The sequence below is a fragment of the Engraulis encrasicolus genome, chromosome 10, assembly GCF_034702125.1.
Source record: "Engraulis encrasicolus isolate BLACKSEA-1 chromosome 10, IST_EnEncr_1.0, whole genome shotgun sequence".
In the NCBI taxonomy this organism is placed as follows: Eukaryota; Metazoa; Chordata; class Actinopteri; order Clupeiformes; family Engraulidae; genus Engraulis; species Engraulis encrasicolus.
This window is the reverse complement of record NC_085866.1, coordinates 24,796,387-24,823,886: the sequence shown is the minus strand read 5'-3', so window position 1 is coordinate 24,823,886 and position 27,500 is coordinate 24,796,387. Positions and strand designations below refer to the sequence as shown.

The 27,500-nt window shown below is 43.5% G+C and overlaps 1 protein-coding gene across 2 annotated transcripts in view; it reads right to left on the bottom strand.

Moving 5' to 3' along the window:
- The window catches only part of megf6a (multiple EGF-like-domains 6a), a 167,480-nt gene that overhangs the window by 74,488 nt on the left and 65,492 nt on the right, over positions 1 to 27,500 (bottom strand). The window contains exon 1 of one of the 2 annotated variants that reach the window (XM_063208452.1): positions 15,439 to 15,841. The exons of the other annotated variant lie outside the window; for it this stretch is intronic. Coding sequence (XP_063064522.1) covers positions 15,439 to 15,613 — 175 coding nt within the window. The 5' untranslated portion in view covers positions 15,614 to 15,841. Of the gene's footprint in view, positions 1 to 15,438; positions 15,842 to 27,500 lie in introns of those variants that run through there. 2 annotated transcript variants of the gene reach the window in all.

Sequence of the window (27,500 nt, the reverse complement as noted above, 5' to 3'; positions counted from 1 at the left end):
TTTATTGACTCATCAAAGACTACAAATATGGTTCTACTACAAGTACAGAGAAAGTTATACTGAGATATAGGATATTTTATGCCATTTATACATCTATGGGTTGGCCATATTTGATGTGGGGCCATCTTGAAAATTCTTTTGATTTTTTGATGATGTTAATACAATAAAAAGATACATGTGTTTTCATGCTTTCGCGGCAAATTGTGCCCTGGTTTCACTAATGCACTGTAACACAATATGTAACACTATCTATATATAACATTAGTAGGGTAGGGTTTGATGTTTCGAAATTAGGCTATGTTAGGATCACTTCCAGAGTAATCTTTTTTAGGACTATTACTTGTGTGTGTGTGTCTGTGTGCGTGCACGCACTTCTCACGTGAACCCTTCTACATTATTATACATATCAATAAGTATATGTGTGCTGATTGCATGCTCCTGCTACAAAGTGCATGGTGGTTTCACTAATATGGGTCAAACATGTTTGATTTGTCTGGAAAATTCATACCTCCATTCCTAATATTAATCTGCACATAAAGATGTAACTGTGTAGGCTACCAATTATCATGCTTTTACCACAAAGTGCCCGGTAGTTAATATGGGTTGGCCATATTGAAAATTCTGTGTTTTTCACATCTAATAATCAGCTGAAAAAGAAGGAAATGTGTAACCATTTTCATGCTTTTACTACGTGCATAATAGATTCACTCATCTGCTATACAATTCCTGTTATATGGGTCGGCCATATTTCATTTGGTGGCCATTTTGAACATTTCAATTTTGGTTTTACGCAACAATTCCATTTCTAACATTAATAGGTACATCATAGAGTATGTATTTACCAAATTTTATGACTCAGTGCATGATGGTTTCTCACTAATATGGGTTGGCCATATTGGATTTGGCGGTCATCTTGAAAATACAGCATTTTTCGTTACGCCTCAATAACATTGATCAGCATATTAAGAAGGACATGTGTACCAATTTTCAGGCCTTTACTACAAAGTGTCAGGTAGTTTCGTTAATATGGGTTGGCCATATTGGATTTGGCGGCCATCTTGAAAATTCATAATTTTTCGCTACGCCTCCAATGCTAATATTAATCAGCATATCAAGAAGGATATATGTACCCATTTTCATGCTTTTACAACAACGTGTCAGGTAGTTTCATTAATTTGGGTTGGCCATATTGGATTTGGCGGCCATCTTGAAAATTCTTCATTTTTCGCGACGCCTCCAACGCTTATATTAATAAGCATAGGAAGAGGTATATGTGTACCAATTTTCATGCTTTTACTCAAAAGTGCATGATCAATTCACCAATCCGCTGGACTATGTGTGTGTGTGTGTGTGTGTGTGTGTGTGTGTGTGTGTGTGTGTGCGTGCCTGTACCTGTGTATGTGTGTGTGGTTAGTTTTACAATTAACTGTTCACCTGAATGAGGAGTTAGTGGTACACACATCCAAGCATTTCATGTTTGAAGATTGGAAGTACCAGTATTTATTTTTGTGTTACTATACTGTATGTTTTAATTCCTAACATATGCATTTAGCGGAGCAAATAAGGCCAAAAATAGTTCACTTTGGTATGCAAGCATAGAAATTGGCACAGAGGTTCATTCGAATTTACTCTTTCAGCTAAGGGCGTTGGCCACGCAAAAATCCAAAATGGCGGCCATTTTTCAAGATGGTCACCCTGTTGACTTGTAAATAAGGCTAAGAAAAGTTAAATTAATGATACAATCATACAATTAGGCACAAATTGGCCAGGGCTGGACTGGTAATCTGGCATACAGGGCTTTTCCCCGCTGGGCCAACAGTCCTCAGGGGCTGACGCAGTGGTTTGTTTGTTAGTTTTTCGTAGGTACTGGACCTCATTTTGAAAAGCACAGCCCATTCCTACATCTTCAATGTAGACAGTGGACAGACCGAGTCAAGCTGGATATAGTTAAAAATGGCATGTACTGTATATGTGAGGGAGCAGTTTAAGCCAAAAATGCAAATTTTGTCCCAATCTAGTAGAGAAAACTAATCTAGCTCTTTCTTTCTCTCTCTCTCTCTCGCTCACTATCTTTCACACACACACACACACACACACACACACACACACACACACACACACACACACACACACACACACACACACACACACACACACACACACACACACACACACACACACACACACACACACACACTCACTCACTCACACTCAACACACACACACTCACACACACACACACACACACACACACACACACACACACACACACACACACACACACACACACACACACACACACACACACACACACACACACACACACACACACACAGACACACACACACACACACTCCCTGTGAGGTGGGAGTCTTTTGGGGTTTGAGAAACCACAGCTTGTGCCCCTTGGCTGTAACATCAATTTCAAGTCAATTAGACCCCAGTTAGTAATTACCAAGCGCCAATAAATGAGCTCATTGTTTTCTCCAGCAAGCTAATAAATAAATAAACAAATAAATAAAAAAGTAAATAAATCTGTAAATACTGATGATGGAACATGAGACACAAGGGATTTGGCCAATTTCCCATCTGTGAGACAGAGAGACAAAAAGAAACAGAGAAAAAAATCATGCGCACACACACACATACACACACACACACACACACAGACAAACGCGCACACACCCATGCACGTACATACAAGTACACATGCATGCACATGCAATCACACACATGCTCTGTCTCTCTTTTCAGCCCCATCTCTCTCTCTCTCTCTCTCTCTCTCCCTCTCCCTCTCCCTCTCGTGAGATGACATGAGAGCCATAATGCTCTGGCCCATAAGCATGATATAGTGCAGTGTGTTTTTGTTTCCCTCTCTGGGGTCTTGAACCTGCAACCATCACTTCTTAAAGTCCAAGTTGTATTTCTCCACAGACTGGCTCCAAGAAAAAGACACACAGCCCCAATGATTCCTTGTGAAGTTTAGTCTTTACTAGTAGTCGCCCAGTGTGGCTGTGTGTGGCTGTGTGTGTGTGTGTGTGTGTGTGTGTGTGTGTGTGTGTGTGTGTGTGTGTGTGTGTGTGTGTGTGTGTGTGTGTGTGTGCGTGCGCGTGCGTGCTTGCGTGCGCGTGCATGTGTGCGCGCGTGCGTGCGTGCGTGCATACGTGTGTGTCTGCATGCCTGCATGCATGTACTACTGTATATGTGTTGCGCTTACACGCTTAATGGTTGACATTGGCCAGAATTGTATATCTATCTATCACCTCACATGGGGTCAAGTGTGTGGGGTCCCTTCACAGCCAGACAGAACACAGCTCAGGCAGCATGGCTACATACTGTATGTAGACACACCAGAGACGTTGACGAAAAGAGCGATGTGTGTGGTACAGTGGAAAGTCTTGGCTCCTTCCAATGCCCATGCTCTGCTCTGCTCTTGCTTTCTACCGCTTGCTTTGTTGAGAAACGGTTGACATGAAGAAATCGTGTGAAGTGAAAACCACATGTATTATCAGCTGCCGGTGCGCGATGTCAGCAGCAGGCACCAGGAAAAACCACAACATGGGCCCAAAGAGCAGAGCTGAGCAGCAGGAGAGGCCATGTACTGTTGATGATGGGAACGTTCGTAAATTCAATCTGACGCTCTTGAAAGTAGAGTAGAATACTGCACAATGGCTCGAGAAAAAGAGCAATCGGAGGGGGAGTTTTATGAACATGGCGGAGCTGTAGGTGGGGCAAGCAGGGCATTTGCCCCTGGGCCCTCCCGTATTGATGGTGGGGGCCCTATTTTGACCTTGACAGGTTGTATGGGGGGGTCCTATCAGTGTCTTGCCCTGGGGTCCTGTGTGCAACTGAGCATGGCGATATAAAAGTGCTGGCAGCCATAGACATCATACATAAATGCCACATTGGCTGCCAGGGCTTCTAAAACGCTTATGGTGAGGCCACATTGGACGAACACTTGCTGAATCTCTGGCATTCATCGCTGGATCAAGGATGGTGCCCAGTAACTGTTGTTCCAAGATGTAGCTTCATGCTCATCCCGTTGCATCAATGGTCTTGTTTACATGGGACATTGAATTCCGAATTAACTCAATTTAATTCATAACAAAATGTACTCCACTCTCAAAACATCGTGTAAACAAGTCAAGTCAAGTCAAGTCAAGTTTTATTGTCAATTTCTTTACATGCACTGGTCATACAAAGAATTTGAAATTGCGTTTCTTGCTCTCCCATGCAGACATAGACTAATCTAGGTAAGGACTTAGACAGTATAGACATAGACAGTACTCATACATGGACATAAGACAGTATGGACATAGACATTGCTCATACAGACATTTAAAGTGCAAGACTGGACAACAGAAGACTTGTAGAGAACATACATTAAGAGGAGGTATTTTGTTGTGCTTTTTCTAAAAATCCTTTATAGCGTTCTGACATAGTAATAGTAGCATTTGAAGAAAATAAATAATTAAAATAGATTTATTAAATACACCAGCAGCAGTATGTGTGTGTGTGTGTGTTTGTATGTCTTTTGTGTGCGTCTGTGTGTGTGTGTGTGTGTGTGTGTGTGTGTGTGTGTGTGTGTGTGTGTGTGTGTGTGTGTGTGTGTGTGTGTGTGTGTGTGTGTGTGTGTGTGTGTGTGTGTGTGTGTGTGTGTTTAGTGCAGGTAGAAAGTGCGGTGTGCGTCTGTGTGTGTGTCTGTGTATCTGTGTATGTGTGTGTGTGTGTGTGTTTGAGTATGAGTTGTGTGTCAGTGTGTGTATGTTTGGGTTTAGTGCAGAAAGTGCGGTGTGCTTGTGTGTGTGTGTGTGTGTGTGTGTGTGTGTGTGTGTGTGTGTGTGTGTGTGTGTGTGTGTGTGTGTGTGTGTGTGTGTGTGTGTGTGTGTGTGTGTATGTATGTGTGTGTGTGTGTGTGTGTATGTATGTGTATGTTTTGAGTTCAGGTTGAAAGTTCAGTCACAGATGTAGTAGTGCAGGTGGAATGTTCAGTCGCAGATATGGTGGTGGGGATGAGGGGGGGAGGGTTGTCAGTGGCCTGGCTGGCTAGAGGCTGACAGTGGAGGGAGAGTGGGTTGAGTGTTCAGTATCTTGATTGCTTGATGCATCGTGCTGCTTGCAAGCCTGGTGGTACGGGAACGGAGGCGCCTGTACCTCTTTCCAGAGGGCAGGAGGCTGAACAGTTTGTGTGCAGGGTGGCTTGTGTCTTTGATGATCATCAGTGCTTTCCGGGTGAGGCGAGCGGTGTAAATGTCCTGCAGGGAGGGGAGTGGTACTCCAATGATCTTCTTCGCTGTGTTCACAACACGCTGGAGTGTCTTCCTGTTTTTCTCCGTGCAGCTTCCTCCCCACACTGTGATGCAGCTGGACACGACGCTCTCTATGGTTCCTCTGTAGAATGTCGTCATGATGGAGGGTGTAGCACTTGCCTTCTTTAGTTTGCGCAAGAAGTAGAGACGCTGATGGGCCTTCTTCGCCAGTGATGTAGTGTTGGTGGTCCAAGAGAGGTCGTCGCTGATGTGCACTCCAAGGAACTTGGTGCTGCTCACTCTCTCCACAGCATCACCGTCGATGGTCAGTGGTGGCAGTTGTTTTTGGACCCTCTGAAAGTTGACAACAATCTCCTTGGAATAAAACACTTCATAATTCTGACACAAATGTATTCAGAATTAAACTTTATTCTGAATGAGGTGAGTGGCTTATTCCGTTATTAATTCTGAATAACTTAAGTCCTCTTTAATGTTTAAAAACATTTCCGGTCGTTCCACGCTATCTCATTGTTGCGTGATGATGCAAGAGGCAGACGCAGACCCCGCGCGTGCATCCTTCCTCTAACCAATGGAAATTCTTTCTGATCCCCAGACGTTGATACAGAATAAAATGAAAATGCTTCACTCTGTATATAAACTATTGCTAATTCCAGAACTATTTAATTCGGAATGATTAAAACGGAACCTCTTTTTTGAATACCTCTTCTACCTTGCCCACTCATTTGCATGCCACTAAAACAATTTAATCAAATCATGTCAGGGCAATGCAACAACAGCCAGTGACACTATTGTATGGATTTTTTATTTGTTTGTTTTCATAAGACTATCTAAGAAGCATATACATTGCAGCCCAAAAAAACTTTAAGAAGGTGAGTAGTTATGGTAATGGTAGCACAAAAAGCTACATCACTCCGGCTAATTTCAATAGATTATTTTCCATGAGCGTAGTAGAACTCTAGGTAGTTTGATTTAAGTCAGGAGTACTTAGTACCAAGTTTGTTTTTTGGCTTATTTGTCTGTGTTTTGTTCTACATGCTTTATTTTCGTAAACACATGTTCTCCGGATGGAACCTTGTCTGATTGTCAGCCTGTGCTGCCGGGTGTGTAACATTTTTTGATTGTGTGTGTGTGCGTGTGCGTGTGAGTGTGTGCGTGTGTGTTCATGTGAGAAAGTATGCATGTATGTCCGTGTCGTGTGTGTGGGTGTGTGAATGTGTGTATACACGTCAAAAGATTGGCGCCAAGATCACAATGTGTGACCCACATTGTTGGCTGGAAGTCCAAAAATGCCCAAAAGCTTGAATCACCTCTAAACTTGCATAAATAACGTTGAAGATATCAGACATGTCCAGTTGCTGAGCGGCATAGAGAGACCTCTCATGACCCCCATACCAGGGGCCCTGTGCCAGCCCAGCCAGGCAGACCACCTTTAATCCAACACACATTTCACATTTCCCCAGAGAACCTCACTGGCTTTGTGTGTGTGTGTGTGTGTACGTGTGCGTGCGTGCGTGCGTGTGTGTGTGCGTGCGTGTGTGTAAGTCTATCAGTGTGTGCGTGTGTGCGTGCATGTGTGTGTGTGTGTATCTGTGCTATCTGTGTGTGTGGGTGGGTGGGTGCATATGTGCGTGCATGTGTGTGTGTGTGTGTATGCTTGTATCCATGTGTGTGTGTGTGCACGCATATCTGTGTGAGTATGTACGTGCATGAGTGTGTGCGTATATGTGTATGTGCGTGCATGAGTGTGCGCGCGCGTGTGTGTGTGTGTGTGTGTGTGTGTGTGTGTGTGTGTGTGTGTGTGTGTGTGTGTGTGTGTGTGTGTGTGTGTGTGTGTGTGTGTGTGTGTGTGTGTGTGTGTGTGTGACTTTGCTTTAGTAGGGTATTTGTGTTCATTTGGAACAGCTCTGCCCAGAAGGCTGAGGTTTGTGCCCACAGTCCCGCTCCAATTCACCACATTTAAATGAATAAGGAAGGAGAGGTAGAGGACTTTGAGACTTTGAGTCGCTTTCCCTCCACACAGGAAACATTCCTGCTCTGATCATGAGGAAAGGGAGAGGGAAAAAAAGTCCAAGTTTTTATACTGTATATGTTTTCCCAGAAAAAATAAAAGCTTTGCTTTTGGGACTTAGTCTTGTGTGCCAGGTTGCTAGCGGACGGTACCACTGGCAAAGTGCAATCCAACATAAATCACGCTGAAGTTAAATGGAGATCGTAGTTCACTGTTCTTGTGTCCACACCGAACAACAGGGACTTTATTGTCACTGGCCCTCTTCAGGTTTTTTTTTTCTTGGTCCCTGATGTGTCCCAAAAAGAGAGAGAGAGAGAGAGAGAGAGAGAGAGAGAGAGAGAGAGAGAGAGAGAGAGAGAGAGAGAGAGAGAGAGAGAGAGGGAGAGAGAGAGAGACAGATCTTCTGTAACTATCACTGTACTGGAGTACTGCGCGCTGGTGGAATTATGTAATTGAGCTCATTCTATTGTTGCGATATGCATCCCAAATCAGGCTATTCACTGACCCCCTGACTATTTTGTCCTCTGCTCAAGTCAAGTCATGCTTAATTTTGCGACGCTTGTAATGCAAAGTGGCCGTGTCTTGTGTGTCTGCCTTTTTTTGGCGGCTTGCCTGCGTGTTGCTATATCTAATATGCTTTACACGCCCGACAATAAATAGCATTAAGGTTTCAAACACAGACCGTATTGTCCAGAGTAAAACTGGATTTTTCTTGTATCCAGGCTGCGATTTGAGTGCTATGTTTTTGTCCAGACATCAAAGCATTCATTGGAGTTGAGGGGGAAAAAATCAGACAGCCATTTGACAGACGTCCCCGCAGACACCTGTTTGCTTTCCCAATTAGACGTGGTCACGAATGGTTACTTCATTGACTATTCATTTTCCGCCTCAAGTCATTGCAAATCTGCATTTAATCTGATTGCCATGTTTGTATTGGTCTGAACTGTTTAGAAAAGGGAGATGGAGATGGGGGGAAAACAATGCACCAAGAAACCGAGTGCAGTGGCATGAGAAGAATGCTCCGATTTTAAATGAAACGGTGGCAGTATTTTGGTTTGCGTACAAGTCATGTAAACTCTTTATTCATTCCGAATGTGTCCATGTTTCGTGAACATTCCTGTTGCAGAACATTGTTTTCTAGCCTGGTTCTCACTAGGCCTCTGTGTGTGTCTAGCTCTGGAGTCCCCTGCTGGATCTCCAACACACACAACATTCCATTCCTCCAGTCAAAAAATAATCAATGCATTTATTCAATGGCAGCTCCCATTGAGGAGTCGCAGGACAGAATATACATAGACTATATTGACGCTATAGAGATCAACAGAAAAGGTTTTTGAAGGTATTTGTTGGTGGCGATGAGGGGAAGAATGATGGATAAAGCCATGCTTTCTGAAGGCGGAGCCAACACATGCACTCCCATACCGAGCTCACGAAGCTGCGTGGAACTACAGGTCGGGCAAAAGCCAGGCAAATTGTTCACCACATGTAAACAAAATATTTCGGGAACTTGGTTTAAATCGAACACTTATAATATTTAATTTGAAACTGGAGTACTCCATGCATGTAACCAGGGCTGGACTGGCCATCTGGCATGGCGGGCACTTCCCGGCTTTTTTAAAAAACATTTTTTTTTACATTTCTGAAAAAAGGGGGCAGGGCCCACCGGTGACTCAGTTGTGCACTGCTAGTTATGAGGGGGAGGCCCTTTAAGCCAAAAGTGCCCAGGCCCTATCTCTCCCCCAGTCCAGCCCTGCTAGTAACTGTGCTCATTGATGGAAAACTAATATCAAACTGGTCCACAACCAGCCAAAACAACTGGCCAATGCAAAATATATCACAGTGCGTTCACACGCCCTGTGCCACTGGAGCTCATATCTGGAGCTCATAGCAGAGATAGCAGAGTTGGACAACAAAAAGCCTCAACACTTCAAAGGCATTCCCACATCCCTCACCACTAGCCAAGTACTGGCCAAGTTCAGGCATACAGTGATTCATCAGACATGTCCAGGGCACTTCACTCTGTTCTTTCCCTCTCCTCCAGTCTTCTCTCCTGTCCTCTCCTCTGGATTTACACTACCTATTGTCTCTTTTTCTCTTCTCTTCTCTTCTCTTCTCTTCTCTTCTCTTCTCCTCTCTTCTCCTCTCTTCTCTTTTCTTCTCATCTCTTCTTTTCTGTTTTCCTCTCCTCTCCTCTGGTCATCTCCTCTTTCCTTTCTTATCCTCTCTTCTCTTCTCCTCTCCTCTTTTCTCCTTTCTCCACTTCTTCTCTCCTCTCTTCACCTCGTCTCTTGACCTCTCCTCAACTCTTCTATCTTCAGCCTTCTCTCTTGCTCTCCCCGCTTCATCTCTACTATATGCCTATCCTCTCCTCTCTTGTCCACTCATATCCCATCTTTGTTTCTCCTCTCTTCTCCTCTCCTTCCTTGTCCCCTCCTTGCCTCTCTTCTCCTGTCCTCTCTCTCCTCTCCTATCCTATCCTATCCTATCCTATCATCTCTTCACCTCCCATCTCTTCTTCTTCCTCTCCTCCTACTTCTCCTCTCTCCTCCTCCCATCTCTTTCTCTCCTCTCCTCTCCTATCCTCTCTCTTGCCATATATTCTTCTTTCTCTCCTCCTGTCCTCTCCTCTCCTATCCTCTCTACTCCTCCCATCTCTTCTTCTTTCTGTGCTACTCTCCTCTCCTATCCTATCCTGTCTTCATCTCCCTCCTCCCATCTCATCTTCTTTCTCCTCTCTTCTTCTCCTCCCGCTCTGAATCAGGCAGCGTGAGCGAGGATGCACTGGCGGCCAGACAGGTGAAAGGGGCTGGAGAAGTTCCAGAACATTCTTTTGCTCCTCTGGCGAGCCTCCTCCATGATGTTAGCACAGTTCACACACACTATTATTTCTGCATGAAGGCAGACAGACGGAGAGAGAGAGAGAGAGAGAGAGAGAGAGAGAGAGAGAGAGAGAGAGAGAGAGAGAGAGAGAGAGAGAGAGAGAGAGAGAGAGAGAGAGAGAGAGAGAGAGAGAGAGAGAGAGATTCAATTATGATTTTATAATGTTCGAGAGGACATGTTGTCTATATGGTTATAATTGTGCACTACAGTGTAAGCTGAACCCCCACTGCACTCTTGGGACTTGTAATTGCATGCCTAATTTCTGGATGCATTTTATTGGCAGAGAGAGTATTTCACGAGTTAGATTGCAGTTACAATACTGTATGTGCTGACATTTTATGGACAATATGTTCTCAACGTGATTTGCAACAGTGAACTCGGTAGACAATGAAGCGCATGCAAGAATACGGACAGTTAAGACGGGTTCAATTTTACAACTCAGAATCATCACTCCATAAAAAGACTTTCACTCCAATTCCCATATCAAGACATTTTAACAATGTTTGGAAATTTTACAACATACAATTGTAAACATTTATATTATAAGTATATAAATGCATCAACACAGAACTGTAACTGGCTCTGTTTCCATCATTACCTCACCCTGTGACAAGTCAACATATCTCACTCAGTTAGTGTAGCTGTTACTGCACCTCTTACTTTGTCTAAATTTGTCTACTTACCACCCCCCTCAAATAACAAGATAGTTTAATTCCCGTCCAAAAACACTGCCAACAGTAGTGCTATCGACAATAATCGATTTGGCAATGCATCACGAAGCGGGGCAGGACAAGTCAATAATCAATTCGGCAAATGCCATATTTGATACGCCATATTTTCTCCACATTCCAATACTTCCGCAGTCATTTCTGGAGCAAATGAACTTTAAATTAAACTTAAGCACTTCAAAGCATTGAAAACTGCAGGACTGATGGACACAACCCATAGTTCCATTGTTCAATATCTGACTGCTTGTATTGCCTCATGACTGACGAAAAAATGGCCTTGCTATCAGTGCAAATGCAATGCCTTGCAATTAGGGGTGGGCGGTATGGCCAAAAATGTATACCTCGGTATAATTTTAGCCACGGTATATATCACGGTATTGTACATTTGTGTATAAAATGTTAAAATTAAGCGTTTTGTGGCAAAATGACCAAAACACCATTTTTTTGCATTTTATTTTTTGGAAATGACTGGTCAGACATTGTTTTATCTTCTATGTGGGAATTCTTGTCATTCAAATCATTTGAAAACATATTTTTAAACTTTTAATCTATAACTATGACTCTACATCTACAGGACGCAATGTTCTATTGCGGTAGACGGTATGAGACAAAATCTCTATCATTGATGAAAAAATACCGCACACGATATTATACCGCGGTTACCGCCCACCCCTACTTGCAATGCATCGTTGAGTCGGACTAAATCAATTCGAATCCAATCGTTACCTCACAAATTGTAAATCTAATCAAATCGTATTGGCATTGCCAATGTAGCAGGGCCACGGCCTCCTAGTGATGCAACACCTTTGCCGTTGCCTCTAGTCAGGCCAAGAGCAATGTAAATATCGTTTCTGATGTCCCGAAAAAACAGGAACTCCACCCACTTTTTTGACACCAGTCAACCAGTAGCAAACCTAGGGAGGCAGGTCAACTATGCCATTTGGGAAACGGTAATTGTTCTGGTCTTGGTCAGACCAAGTCTTGAAGAGATTTGAAAGTCGAAGATAATCAGGCTAGTGCCAATGCACACCACTGGAGAAAATCAACCTAAGATGCCCCCTGAGATCTCATCATAAGCCTGTCAATGCCCCCTTAGTATTAAAAAAAGAAATGGACTAATACCCCACAATGACAAATAACCGCTGCCACTTCTCAGTTGTACCCTTCTCAACACCTCCCTACACTACATTAAAGCTTGTATCTATAATCTATGCGTCTATGTCTACACATTATCCCCCTCAGAGAAGATAAGAGTGCATGACATTCTCTTCTTAAAAAGCACTTCCCCCAGCAGCAAACTCAAACAGACACCACCATGCCGCAGCATCCCCAGCCCTGCTCAGCTCTGCAACTAGTCAACATACCATCTCTCTCTAACTGCACCTCTTGCTTTGTCTAGTAGAACTGTATTGTCCCCATGACATTACTGCTCACACTAGCACACACTACACTAAAGCTTGTATGTACTGTATGTATGTATCTCACTGATTCTTGAGAAAGTGGCTAAAACAGGTTGTAATCTTGAAAGAAAAAGACGAAGTGAATTACAAAATAATATGGTATATCCTCATAGACAAAGGTCTTGGCTTTTCAGAAATGCACAAGGCCAATCTCCCCATTTTGATTTTTTTTCAGAAATCAGGTTTTCCTCCGATCATACCTTGTTTTTTGTCAACACCGTCAGACACAATTAAAAGCAATAAAAAGTGTATTGATTTGGTTGCATATGTATCTGGAGTTCTTAAGTGATTGTGTGTGTTTTTTGGTTCACACATACGCCTTTAAATGTTGAAAATTCACTTTCATTCTATTTTAATACTGCTTCATGTGTTCTAATTTAAAAATATGTGCTGTCAGACAATGCTTACTTAATGCCTAAATAGATCAAACATTTTTTTGTAATTTCACAAATATTCGTGTAGGCTTAAAGTTGCTATTACTTTGATAATTCAACAACTCCAAAGGAAAATTTTGTAAGCACATTCATTTAAAATGTCCAAAACTCCTTCTTACAGTAATCTGAAGGTGGTGAAAGTGACCTAATTATTACCTACATTTAGCAAAATAAATAGCCCTCTCAAGTCAATGACATCTAGCTTAAACACTTTATTTTTGTGTGTGCACAGTATGTTTGTTAGATACTCTAGGAAGTAAGCCTATATTATTGAAAATGTGGCATAAACAGGTTTTAAGTTGTTAAAATCCAAAATATAGAGGTGAATTATCATAGATGAAGGTCTTGGCTGTGCAGTGAATGTATTGGCCAAGCTCCCCATGTTTTACATTTTTCATAAAATGGGCTCTTTCTTGGTTTTGTCACCAGCGTCAGACAGAATTAGAAATTAAAAAATATGTTTACTGTATTTAAGTGAATTACTTTTGCAATTCAACATAATTGTAGATACTTATTGGAAGCATATTCTTAAAACTTGTTAAAAACATGTAAAACACATGCTTTTTGAACTGCATAAGATGTCACCACCGTCAGGTTTTGTGACAAAAAACCCTCCAAATGCACCTCAGTGGAGGCTGGAGTGTAAGTTTGGGTCACAATTATTACTAACATGTCTGGTAATGTTTCATTAACCAGCACAATTTAGTAAAATATGGAACAAGATGATGAGCGGAACAAAATCTGACGGTGGTGACATCTGACGGTGTGAGACAAAAAAACACTCTTATACATATTATGCATTTTTTGCTCACATTAGCCACTTCCTTTTCGCTCTGTTTCTTAGGGGCTTCATGCCGCTTCTGAAAAAGTATATATAATTAACATTAATGTAACACAATAGTATTAAAACCCCCGACGGTGTTGACAGTTTATGGTTGGGACAGTACCAGTGTCCAAACAAATTAAGAAATTGAGGAGAAATTAGTAAACTTACAGGAGCTTCAGTGATGGTGAAGTATTCAGTAGAGCTAAAGGTTTGAAAGGGGTCCTAAGTAATGACAATGACCTTGTGCATACCTGATTTTATTGTCTTTTTAAAAAAATCTGACGGTGGTGACTAATATGCTGGACAGACTTTGAGCAATCAGAAAATAGTAGTAAATATTGCTTTACACACACTATGTGCATATCTGCAGAACCACTTCAATATGGACTTTCACATCATGGTGATATTATTCAATAATATCAGTGATTTTTACATTTTAAGTCAATTGAAATGATGATGTCTTTCCTTGGGACAGCTGTTTTTACAGGGTGTGGGCAGGTTTATAGCCATGAAAAGTAATAAAATTACACTTAAATATTTCAAACGACTGTACATTTGTGTAACAGACCCCTGGGTCTTTACCTGGATTCATTTTGTTCATGAAAATATAATTTATTTTCATCAGAATTGGCAGTTTATTGCAGAGACATGTTTTAGCCGCTTTCTCAAGAATCAGTGATCTATGTCTACACATTATCCCCCTCAGAGAAGGCGAGAGTGCATGGCATTCCCATTCTAAAAAGAAACCACTACCCCCAGCAGCAAACTCAAACAGACACCACCATGCTGCAGCATCCCCTGCTCTGCTCTGCAGACAACAGTTCTATCATCTCACTAGCTCTACTGTAACTCTTGCTTTGTCTTTGTCTGCACATCATCCTCCTCAGAGAGTCCCTCAGCAGCAAACCCAGCGTGCTGCAGCAGCATCCCCATTCCTTCTCTGCCCTGCTCTGCTCTGCCCTACTGTACTCCACTCTACTCTGTTCTGGGGACTATTCCAATGGGACCATTAGAGAAAAGCACTACCACATTCCTGCGCAAGGGAAGGCACGCCATTCACAGGGAACAACACAGAGGAAAGGTACGCCGCTCTTTCCAAAACATTGGCTCTGCTCTGCTCTGCTCAACTCAACTCGGCTCATGCTCAGCTCACTTGACGCTTGCATGTGATAATGTTGTCAAAGAGTGGGAAAAAATTACCCCTGGAGATGCATGACAATTATGTTTTTGGCCTTTCAGAGATGGCAATCACAATAGGAAAGAGTTGCGGGAAAGTGTGTTTTTTAATAGGCTATTTATTTAAAAAAAAAAAAAAAAAAAGCGGTTCCACGCGCTTCTGTTTTTACATCTGGTGCATCAACGGGAGGGAGGCAGGTAATCTTGAATGAAGAGAAGACACCGGAGCAGCTCAGATGGGATGCTTTTTCTTTTTAATTCAAGTGCACAACATGTTAGGGACTAACGTTTCGATGGCAAGCCATCTTCATCAGAGTCTCTGATGAAGATGGCTTGCCATCGAAACGTTAGTCCCTAACATGTTGTGCACTTGAATTAAAAAGAGACTCTGATGAAGATGGCTTGCCATCGAAACGTTAGTCCCTAACATGTTGTGCACTTGAATTAAAAAGAAAAAGCATCCCATCTGAGCTGCTCCGGTGTCTTCTCTTTATTTATTTTCAAGACTTTCAAGCCAGAGTAACATCACAATATCTTGTCAATGGCATGCGTGCATTGCATGTGCTTTGGCTCCCTAATAGTACATACATAACTACACAAAGTTCTTCTGTGAGAACTGATAGAGAGCAGAAGGAAATGTGCTTTGCATCACTCACCTGGCCCCACGTGTCCCACACCGTAGCCATTATTATATCCATTGTAGCAAGTGTAGCAATTTCTGCGCAAATATCTGAAGCGGTTGTTGTTGTTCCCTTCTACGACATGTGGTTGTAGAAAAGTCCAAAAGCACACCACTACAACAACACTACAGAGCCACTCAAATGAAGCCATCGTAACTGAAATCTAAGCTGGACTTATAGGTTATTTAGCTGAAAATACAAGATTACAGATCACAAGGTGAGGTGCACAAACACATATTTCTTTAAAACAAAATCTAAAACTATCAAAACTAACTAAAACTAAATCTACAACTAACTCTGCAAATGTGTTGACATAAGCCACCTAAGGTAATGTCACACTTATCTTCACTAATAACATTACTTGCTGCTTCCTCATCTATTCATCTGTCTCTGTATCTCTGCTCCCTCTGCCTGAGCTCTGACAGGCATGTGCTGCTGGTTTGTTGTGGATTTTCTCTTTCCCTCTTTCACAGAGTACCTCCCTCTCCTCCTCCCTCTCCTCCAAGTCGTCGTCCTCCCTCACTCTCCTCCTCCTCCCTCCCTCCCTCTCCTGTCTTTTTCCTCCTCCCTCCCTCCCTCTCCTCTCCTTTTCCTCCTCCTTCCCACTCATTTTCCCTCCTTCACGCAGCCGTCGTCCTTCCCTCTCTTCCTCCTCCCTCTCTCTCCTCGTCCTCCTTCTCCTCCTCCTCTACATTGACTTCTGTCCAAAGCAGCTGAATAACGCCCCCCTAATCTTTCCAGCCTCCGTGCCCCTCCATCCTCTTCCCCTCTGCTGTTCCCTACTCTGCCACTTATCCTTCATCCCCTCTTTCCCTTCGGTGCTGCTGTGTACTGTACTCAGGTCATTCTATTCTCTCTCTCTCTCTCTCTCTCTCTCTCTCTCTCTCTCTCTCTCTCTCTCTCTCTCTCTCTCTCTCTCTCTCTCTCTCTCTCTCTCTCTCTCTCTCTCTGTCTGATTTTCTCTCTGACTGTCTGTCTGTCTGTCTGTCTGTCTGTCTGTCTGTCTGTCTCTCTCTCTCTCTCTCAGTATATTCCCGACTCTCCTAAACCACTGCCAGCTCCAAACCAGGACTGACTCTCTCTCTCTGACTTTCTCTCTATATCCCCCCCCCCTCTCTCTCTCTGTTTCTCTCTGTCTGATTTTCTCTCTAACTGTCTGTCTGTCTGTCTGTCTGTCTGTCTCTCTCTCTCAGTATATTCCCGACTCTCCTAAACCACTGCCAGCTCCAAACCAGGACTGACTCTCTCTCTCTGACTTTCTCTCTATATCCCCCCCCCTCTCTCTCTCTGTTCCCCAATCTCCTAAACCACTGCCAGCTCCTAACCACCAGGACAGACATTCCCCACATGATGTCATCATCATGTTGCCATCACAGGAAAAGCACCATGACCTAGAACAGAGTTCCTCACAATCAAGCCTGACGACAGGGGGGGACAAAGGGGTATGTTGTCCCGGGCCCTGAGAGGTAGGGGGCCCAGAATTGGGTCCCCATTACGTTGTATGTATTGGGTAGGGGGCCTTTTCGAATGACTTTTTCCTGGGCCCAGCAAAAGCTGTCAGCAACCCTGCTCACAATCACACAAACCCCTCTGTCTTTAGAAAAAGAACCCCCTGACTTTTAACAAGACATCAGCCGTCCATGATGGGCCAGCCACATCCAGACAGGTCTGTCCCTGAGGTATTCGGTGGGGGCCAAGGGCTGAGATCACTCACCGTGGTGATGACGGAAGTCAAAGTCAGCAGCATTACAGTAACTTGGCCAGGCAGCCAAACCCCAAAAACTATTCAGCTTATTCAGGCTAAGCAGCTTTTTGTACTTCAGACTGACTGGTCAAGTGGGGACAAAACTGAAGGCGCTGAAACCCAAAAATATGATCTTAGGAAATATTTACGTGACGTGAATAGTCGTCTGGCCTGCAAATGTTTCCTTCTATGGGGGTACCATTCGCCTAATCTGCCTGCATTCCTTCTGGCTGACTCAAAGCGAAAGTGACAATTGTGAGTAATCTTTTTTATATGTATAAGGTCATAAAAAAGACAGCACAGTGTTCCAATTAAGGAAACAGAATGGCAGAAGCCTTCACGGTTCAAACACAAGTTCATAACCAAACTCGGAACAATGGTTAAACTTCTGTCTTCTGGATGAAATACCCAGTGGCGTAATGGACACGAGGAACACATCGTAACCCGAACAACCGTGTCTTCAACAAACACACATTGGAATGAAAAGTGTATTAAACAGAAACACTCATATCATAACAAAAACAATATCCATTGTGCGTGTGTAATGTCAGCAAATTGTCCTCAGAGATTAAATGTCTACTCCTGCAGCCCTCTACCACGGTTCATCTGTTTGTTTTCATTTTTTAAAAATGTTAAAAAATCACTTGGCTCTTGATATCGTTGTCTGTTTAATTTCCTTCTTTTTCGTACTGTTGGCTTTCTATTTTGAAACGCTACGCTTTGTCTTGTATGAATCAGACATGGTCAATGTGATGCTTCAGTTTTAGCGATGCTGATGGTGAGAATGGTGGTCAGTCTGTCTCAAAATAGTAGGTTTAGATGGTTCAAATGGTTCAGATTCAGAACATGGTAATGGCTGCCACTGACCAACTGCTCAGAAATGGTTCCTGGACCCAATAGATTCCAGAAGAACCCATGCAAGGGGGCACACCCCAACAACGTTCCAAGCAGGCATTGCGGCGGGACGGTACCATGCTCAAGGTGAAGTGAAAGTGAAGTGAAAGCCCAACTGGGAAACTCCAACTCCCATTGTCATTGTGACACAGCACTCAGCAGCACACAAGTTTTCACTGCATGCTGCACACAACGGAATTGCATTTATGCCTCACCCGTACAAGGGGGCAGACCCCCAATGGCACCCCAAGGGAGCAGTGCGGCGGGACGGTGCCATGCTCAAGGTACCTCAGTCATGGAGGACGATGGGGGAGACCACTGGTTAATTACTCCCCCCACCAACCTGGCGGGTCGGGAGTCAAACAGGTGACCTTTGGGCTACAAGTCTGGCACGATGCCCTATCCACTTACCCATGACTGCCCATGTGCTTTACAGCCATTCCACACACAATAAATTAAGTGTTAATTCAACAGTTAGAGAGTCAAATCTTCAAGTTTCTTTTGTTTCAGACATGTAAACGTTTTTATCTTTTACCTGACATGTTTCGAGAGTGAAACTTCTTACATCTTACATCATACATCTATTAAAGGTTACAGAGTCAATTTATCATCTTCCAGAGTGTATGTGGTTACAGAGTACTCTCTAAGTGTTGAATTAACACTTTATGTTTTACTGTGTAGAAACCAAATTCGGACCACATGGTCCAACCATTAAAACGCATTAACGGGACCAGTAGTGATGGCAGTGTGGAACACGTCCAAGCAGCTTTCCTTGGTGTGAATTTCAGACAATCCCATTACAGTAAACTGAAGCTTTCATTACATCTTCAGGATCCCTTTTTAAAATGTCCAAAATCACACACACAAAGAACACAGAATGAAAACAGGCTTTAGTAGACTCTGATCAGGAACAATTCAGAGTAATTGAAGGTAACAGCCCACAGTGATATTCTACTTCACAACACATACTCTCTCTCTCTCTCTCTCTGTATCTGTATCTGTGTCTCTCTCTCTCTCTCTCTCTCTCTCTCTCTCTCTCTCTCTCTCAATATCTGTGTTCCTCTGTCTCTCTCTGTCGCTCTCTCTCTCTCTCTCTCTCTCTCTCTCTCTCTCTCTCTCTCTCTCTCTCTCTCTCTCTCTCTCTCTCTCTCTCACACACACACACACACACACACACACACACACACACACACACACACACACACACACACACACACACACACACACACACACCTCCACACATACGGTGCATACCCAGTGGCATAATGGCCATGAGGAACGCATTGTCAACCAAACAAATGTGACTCCACAAACGCATACTAGAATGAATAAAAAGTATATTAAAGAGAAACGCTCATAAATACATATCATAAAAACAATATCCATTGTGCATGTGCAATGTATAAAAACAATATCCATTGTGCTTGTGCAATGTCAGCAAGTTGTCTACGGGATTAAATGTCTACGTATGCAGCCCTCTACCACGGTTCATATCTGTGTTTTCATTTTTTGTTAATCCCTTGGCTCTTGACATTGTTTTCTGTTTAATTTCCTTCTTTTTCGTACTGTTGGCTTTCTATTTTGAAACGCTACGCTTTGTCTTGTATGAATCAGACATGGTCAATGGGATGCTTCAGTTAGTGAGGCTGATAGTGAGAATGGTGGTAAGTCTGTCTCCAAATACAAATGGTTCGGAACATGATATGGGCTGCCACTGACCTCAGAATATTGGTTCCTGGAACCAGTGGAGTCCAGAAGAACCTGCACGTATTACAGGTGAAATCCAGAGATCTGAGATGTTCTGTAGGGTCTCTGAGATCCTTAAAGAATTTGTGTCATGAATCTACCCGCACCATCTGAGACAAATTTTCTCCTGCCTTAAGGAAAAAGTTAAACGTTTACTCATGAAAGGAGAATATGAATGAGAAACTGCTAATGTCGACAGAACTAAAGCACATTCAAAGTTCTACAGACAAGGGCACTTCATTTTTGGCCAAGACGTGATATATATATACAGTCATTCCATAAACAGCACAGTGTTTTTCAACACTATAGAGAATCAATTGAACATCTTCTATATTATATTTGATACCAAAGTACTCTCCAAGTGTTGAATTGACACTGTTATACCAACAGCAAATTTGGACCACATGGTCTAACCATTTAAACACATTAATGGGACGAGCAGTGACATGATGACACTGGCAGTGTGGAACACGTCCAAGCAGCTTTCCTTGGTGTGAATTTCAGACAATCCCATTTAACTGAAGCTCTCATTACATCCCTTTTTAAAATGTCCAAAATGACACGAAGAACACAAGTGAAAACAGGCTTTAGTCGACTCTGATCAGGAGCAATTCAGAGTAATTGAAGGTAACAGCCCACAGTGATATTCTACATCATTATACACACAGATACATACACACACTCACTGTACACTCAAACGCACACACACACACATACTGTGCACACACACACTCTCTCTCTCTCTCTTTCTCTCTCTCTCTCTCTCTCTCTCTCTCTCTCTCTCTCTCTCTCTCTCTCTCTCTCTCTCTCTCTCGCTCTCTCTCACACACACAAACACACACACACACACACACACACACACACACACACACACACACACACACACACACACACACACACACACACACACACACACACACACACACACACACACACACACACGTCTTGTCATGAATGAGAGGTGAGCTCTCTGGTGCGCCTCAGTGAGGTCATCCCCTATTAAAGTAGACAGTCCGGTACAAAGATACACACACGCAAGCAATCAGAAGGGGAGACATTCGGGAGGAGCTCTGCTCAAGGCTAATAAATGTACTGAAAAGACGTATGGACTGGACGAGACTGGAGACCGGAGGTGCTAAGAAAGACACAAAGCAGACTCTTGAGGGGAGATGCAGTGCTATGGTGACGCTCCAAGATCTGCTGTGCATGCTGGCGATGTGAGACTTCAGCCATTTTTCAATAAACGTGCTTGCCATTGTGCTTGACATACAAAGCAAAGTCAACATACTTTTCCATTCAAAAGTTTGTATTAATTCACAAGATTGTGTAATATTCTGGTTCTTCAGTCATCATCAGGGAGGGATCACTCTTGCCCAACCGCAGGCCACTGTCACTTGGAAGAGATCACCTGACAGACTAGGAATGTGTCCAAGCCATGAATCAATGAATGAATGAATTCTGTCAGAACAGGAATGATCTCTTGTCACAACAGGAATGAACAAACCAACCATTGATGTAATAACAAAAAATAAAGGACACTGATGACAAACAAACAAAACAATTTCCCATGAATTGGATGTCTGAAAATGACCAATATCCTCTTGCAGACAGACACAACCTGAATGACACTCAACTCAGTAACCTTCTCGTGACATGGCTCAAAATCGCAGGCACATTGTAAGAGCCAAGAGGTGAAAACCAGATCCAGACATGTCTGTAGTAATGATTGATTGAGAACATTAACCATATGTTGGCTTGACAGCTTAAGCTCCCAGCTAAAAAAAAACCCACCCAAAATGCTCACCTCATCGTGTTCAATATCTTTCAAATGGTTAAAAAGTGAATATGAATAAATATGGACCCACATCTCACTGAGAGGGGCCTGATAAAAGCAGCCTGCCAAAACACAGTGTCTTGAAACACAATGATCCATGTGAGTAAGACTTGAAGTTTCTTTGCTAAATGCAGGCCTCAAATACAGAGAAGACGACAGAGGAGGACAAAAGGGTGGGGGGGGATGGGGTCCTTGGTGCATTGTATGTATTGAAAGAGTGGCCCTTTATGTGATTTTGTCCAGGGCCCAGAGAAAGTTGTGAAAAAGCCACAAAAAAAGTTTTTTTTCCCTCCAAAACCCAGGCCTAAAATATAACGCCTTGTGAAATGGCAAAGGTATAGAGAAAGGTGTATTGAAACGTTTAGCAGGGCGGTGAACGTTCCAAGTCGTATCAAAGTGCGGTTTCCCAGTGCTGACACGTCGAAAGTAAACTCTGAGACAAACTAAGATGGAGAGGGGGGAAGAATCCCCTGACGCTTTGCTGGGTGTAAAAGTTGAACACCCCCAACTGCCAAACGTAAACTCGGCGAAGTCATCCAAAACATATCACTTACCACGCAGGCCACCGCGGCGACTCCGTCCAACGTCACCTGTGTTGCCTTAACGGAGAGAGCTCATTTCCTCCTTCGTATAATCAGGCATAAATCACGACAGTAGTGCCACCTCAGACATGTAATGTACTCGGGGGAGTAAAGTGAGCTGTTTTCATATAATCAATCACGCGGCGCTTTACTTGGACCAGACGTACGGCAGAGAGGAACGTATGTGTGGAGCTCATGGCCTAGCCAGCCAGAGACGGCTATATACAGAGCTATGCTTTAGAGTACTGTACAGAGCGGCCACTGTGCCTTAAGCGAAACGCCAGGCTGATTGTGTATGTGTGTGTGCACGCACGCGTGTGCACGTGTGTGTGTGTGTGTGTGTGTGTGTGTGTGTGTGTGTGTGTGTGTGTGTGTGTGTGTGTGTGTGTGTGTGTGTGTGTGTGTGTGTGTGTGTGTGTGTGTGCGTGTGTGTGTGTGTGTGTTTCTGTGTGAGTGTGCGTGCAAGGGTGCGAGTGTGCAAGCATGCACGTGTCAGTGTGTGTATGTGTGAGCGAACCCATAAAAGCTTGACAGTCTCACACCAGCCCTGCAATAGTCTTCAATAGGCTTCCCCATCGTCTCAGACAGCCAGTCCTGTGGGCGACGAGACAAATGCGGTGTGTGGAAAATGTCATTAAATTAAGTCTCTGTTCAGATGAACTTTTAGGAAATGAGCAACGCATATTTCCAGACATTCCAGGCAGGAGTCTGGATGGATGGATGGATGGATGGATGTATTGGAGCCCCTAGGCTGCCTAGGTTTACCTTCATGGCTTTTATTAAACCCTGGCCAAACATCAAGGTACAGCGGTGGCATTGCTGGAGCTGTTTAAATTAACCTATTGGTTTTCTAATGAATAGGAACAAGGGTCTAAAAATATCTTCCTCTTACTCCTTAAAAAATAGGAACATGAAAATGTTCTTGACGAAGATGAAAATGGTGTTACGGTGTATGTATGAAAGCAGTGCTGTAGAGTTCAAGAAGGTTTAGCACAACTTGAGCATAAGTATCTTCCTCTTGCTTTTCAAAAATAGGAACATGCAATTGCTCTTGATGAGGATAAAAAACGGTGTTACAGTATATGTGTGAAAGCAGTGCTGCTGAGTTCAAGGTTTAACACAACTGAACATACGAGTAAGTAGTTCAAAAGAAAGAAGTTTACCGCATACTTATTTGACTTTTTGCTCGTCAGAGCAAACTCTTTCTTTTGAAGTATTGAACACTCATGCGTTTATCAGCACCTAGAAGCTGTGCATGGATCTTTTGAACTGTTGAATATAAGATTTTTTTTTTTTTTTAAGTCAGAGCCAGAGAACTTTTGGCTCTTGGACTAATCGGTCAGTAAGAGCTGCTCTACGCTTTCAGCAAGGCAATCCATTTTCATTCTGCCTCGAAACCCAAGTCCCTGGGAAGAGGTCGAACACAGTTGTATAGTTAAGGAAGAGGGAAAAAAATGTGTGGGCTTCCTTCTGGACGTGTCCCAGAATCTTCTCTGTCTTTTCCATGGCTCACCGGACTCCTGGGGATGTGCTTGAAGAGCAAGAAATGTTCCTTACAGTTATTGGACTGTCCTATGGCCAGCGTTTTTTTAAACTCCCGCTACAATCCTCAAAAATGTCATAAAATCCTCTTTGCATGCAGGTTTGCAGAGTTTGTATTGCAATAACGATCCCTTGTTTATGAAGCTCATCTTCCATCCAACTCACATTTTACTGCCTGTAGCCAATCAGTCTTGCCTGGGAAACAAGTGCTTTGGACTGTGACTCAAGAAACAAACCCCCTGTTATTTTATCACTTACTTTTTTTGCTTCCTTTATCATACCGAGCTTTAAAATGTTTAAATGTAAAACACTTATACATCTCGGCACCTTCAGAATCACTTTTTCAGTGTTAATTACTCAGGTCTATAGAATATAAGACCATCAAGTGTTGAATTAATGTAAATGTACTGTGGGTAATGTCTTTGCACACACAAAAAAACTGAATAATGAAAATAAAAAGCCTTCCTTGAGGTCTTGACGTCTTTGGACGTTTCAGCTTCAGCTCGAATGTGAATACTCTGCCAAGTTACACAAGAGCACAGCAGCACACAACCACCACTGCACTGCAGTGGTTCCCAAACTTTTTCTGCTTGTAAGACCTAAGGATATTTTCACGACCAAATGCCAAACATTGTTTGTCTGTTAAGACTGCTAAATTCTAATGTAATAAAAGTAAAAACATGCATTGGCCTTATAAGTGAGTACTGTTACTACCAAATCTATGGAATTATGTTAATTTTAAACCTGTGTTTTTCTTCCCCTGTTTTCATAAAAAGTTAATTCAGCTTGCGACCCCCTGCAGTATCTCCACGACCCCACAAGGGGCCACGGCCCCCAGGTTGGGAACCACTGCTGTACTGCATTATACTGCCCCACAGAGAGAGGAGAGAACTCCATAAAGCCTTTGCTCTTGATTAATGAAAGGAAAAGGAGAGGCCACGCCACGCTGGCCTTTTAGTCAAAACGCATGCAGGCAAGAACTAAACTGCCCAGGTTATTTTTAATTCCAAACGCCTTTCAGGTCTCTGAAAAGCCTGACTGCCGTTTTGTTGGCGCTAACCACTGGCAGACCGACACATCTTATTTGTTATCCTTTTCTGGTAGCAAATGGTGTTTGTTATGGTGGGAAGGTTGGACGTTAAGTGTTTTGAGAACAGGTTTGCACTGATCCACAGCTGATGGGCTTGAGCATGCTGCATGTACTGTACACACGACCAAGTCAGGGCCGGATTAACGCACAGGATAGATAGGCTGTAGCCTAGGCGCCCCCACCTGCCAGGGGCCCCCACAGGATAGATAGGCTGCAGCCTAGGCGCTCCCACCTGTCACAGGGACCCCGATTATCCAAAAGTCAAAAATTGCAGAATTGTGATAAGATGTAATATTGAAAAATGGATCTGTAATGTCGAGCACAGTTTCAAATCTTGTAAACATTCCTTTCCTTTCCTTCCCACACATATATGTTATCCTTAATTCCTAGCTTGTAATTATGACACTGTCTTTGTAATTTCATCATGACATTTGCTTTCCAGGGGGGCCCACAGCAACCTGTCACCTAGGGGCTCCGGGCTATCTTAATCCGGCCCTATACACAGTATATCTCTCAACAATGTGCTTAGACACGTAGGCATTGGGAGCGTGTAGTGTAGGTATGCATTGAGCGCCCTTGCTGGAATGCGTGGGTCTTTTGTGTTCGGACGGCTGTTTTTCATGGTTAGCTTGCTCACCTTTTTGGCTTTTGAGGGTCTTACGGAAAAACAAGAGTAACTGTTTTTAAAGTAAAATGACACGAAACGAAATGCATTTTGGAGGTGGGGGGAAAAGAAACATGTGGTCAGAGCTCTGCTTCGTACATCATTCGTGTCGGTCTCGTCTCGCACAAAAGGAAGCGTTTCGCAAAAGAAAAGGCCTCATCTACAGTGCGTCTGGTTGTGTGTACGGACAATTGGAAATGGTATGGTGCATAGCCAATTCCGTTCAATGAATAATATGCTGCGGTACAGGCTTCGGTAAAGTCATGCAAACAGCACAGGGGCGAATCATCAATGAAAGAGAAAATGTCCGGAACGGAACGAGAAAAAAATAAAACATGACAGGGTCGTGTGTCGAACAAGGGCGTAAAGTGTGACTGAGTCACCAGGGCCCCATGTATATAGGGGGCCCACACAGTGTCTGATTTATGTAGATATATGCCTGGGGAGTCCATTGTAACTGATTGTACATAGGGCCCACAAATTGCTGCTGCACCCTTGCGTGTGTAAGGCAGCCGCTCCGCCTTGAAAAACAAAACACTTCATCAAACTCTAAACTAATTGTGCACAGTGAAACTCCAGCAGCCAGTCCCTTAAGGTGTGACTTGTAATGGAGGAAAGTGGAAAACATTGAGCATGTGCACACACACACACACACGCACACGCCGCACACACACGCACACGCTGCACGCACGCGCACACACACACACACACACACACACACACACACACACACACACACACACACACACACACACACACACACACACACACACACACACACACACACACACACACACACACACACACACACACACAAACACACAGACACAAGAACACACACTCCCATCCCGTGTGAGAGGCTGCAGCTTGGCTTGGAAAGGGGGGATTTTTTCACAGCGTGTTCCGCAGACGGATATCGGATGACCCTTCTGGGCTACCGTCCATCCAGTGATTAGAGTCCCTGTGGACCAGCGTCAGAACTAGTTAATGACCATTTAGAAGCACATTCAGAGTGTCTGTGAAGTCGGCATGCTGGGATGTGCTGTGCAGGGAAGCCAACAGCGGGGGACAGAGGGGTCACTTGTCCCAGGCCCAGGCCTAGAGGGGGCCCAGAATTGGATCCTCATAACACTGTATATATTGGGTTTGGGGCTCTTTCAGATGTCTTTGTCCCGGGCCCAATAACAGCTGTCAGAGGCCCTGGTGATGTGTGTAAGCCCAGATCAGACAATGCTGCCTAAGAAGTATAGGCCTACTGTACGTCACACATACTGAACGTTGGCCTGAGCGCTCCCTACTCATATGTCCTGTAATTGGTCCACTGATAGAAACGTGTGGTAATGGGCCATCAAGTGCAATCTTTCACGCTTCTGTGATCTTTAAGTCCACTCACTCACTCGCTCAATTGCATCTGCTTTATCTCCTGCCCATGTTCTAAATGTATGTAGTATTTCATTAAGTCCTCTGACTAACTGCACGAATACACCGGCCTCGAGCTGAGCGAGGCGAGTGACGGAAGTAATTGACTTTGTATTGAGTTGCGTGACAAAAGCGATTCGGACGACTAGAGGCGATTGGCGCGACGAGAGCGACAGTTTGTAGTTGAACTCCTGGGAATATTAGGCAAATTAACTATGACGCTGTTCGGCAACAGCTGCCGCAGCCAATGGGAATGTTAGAATGCTTGCATTTTAACGGACATACTCTAGTCACTTCAATCGCTCGTATCCCTCTTGCTGCACAGAAGCGATTCTCTGTCACATGAATCTTGTCGCGGCTGGTCTATTCGCCCGGTAAATGATTACATTACACTACAACTAGTTCACTCACAAATCTTCAGCCTACACTGTAAACATTAAAAGTTCCTCTAAAGAACTTTCAGTTTGCCACTGTGGAGGAACCCCAGAATACACGTACTGTACATGACAAATTGGCTCTTAGAA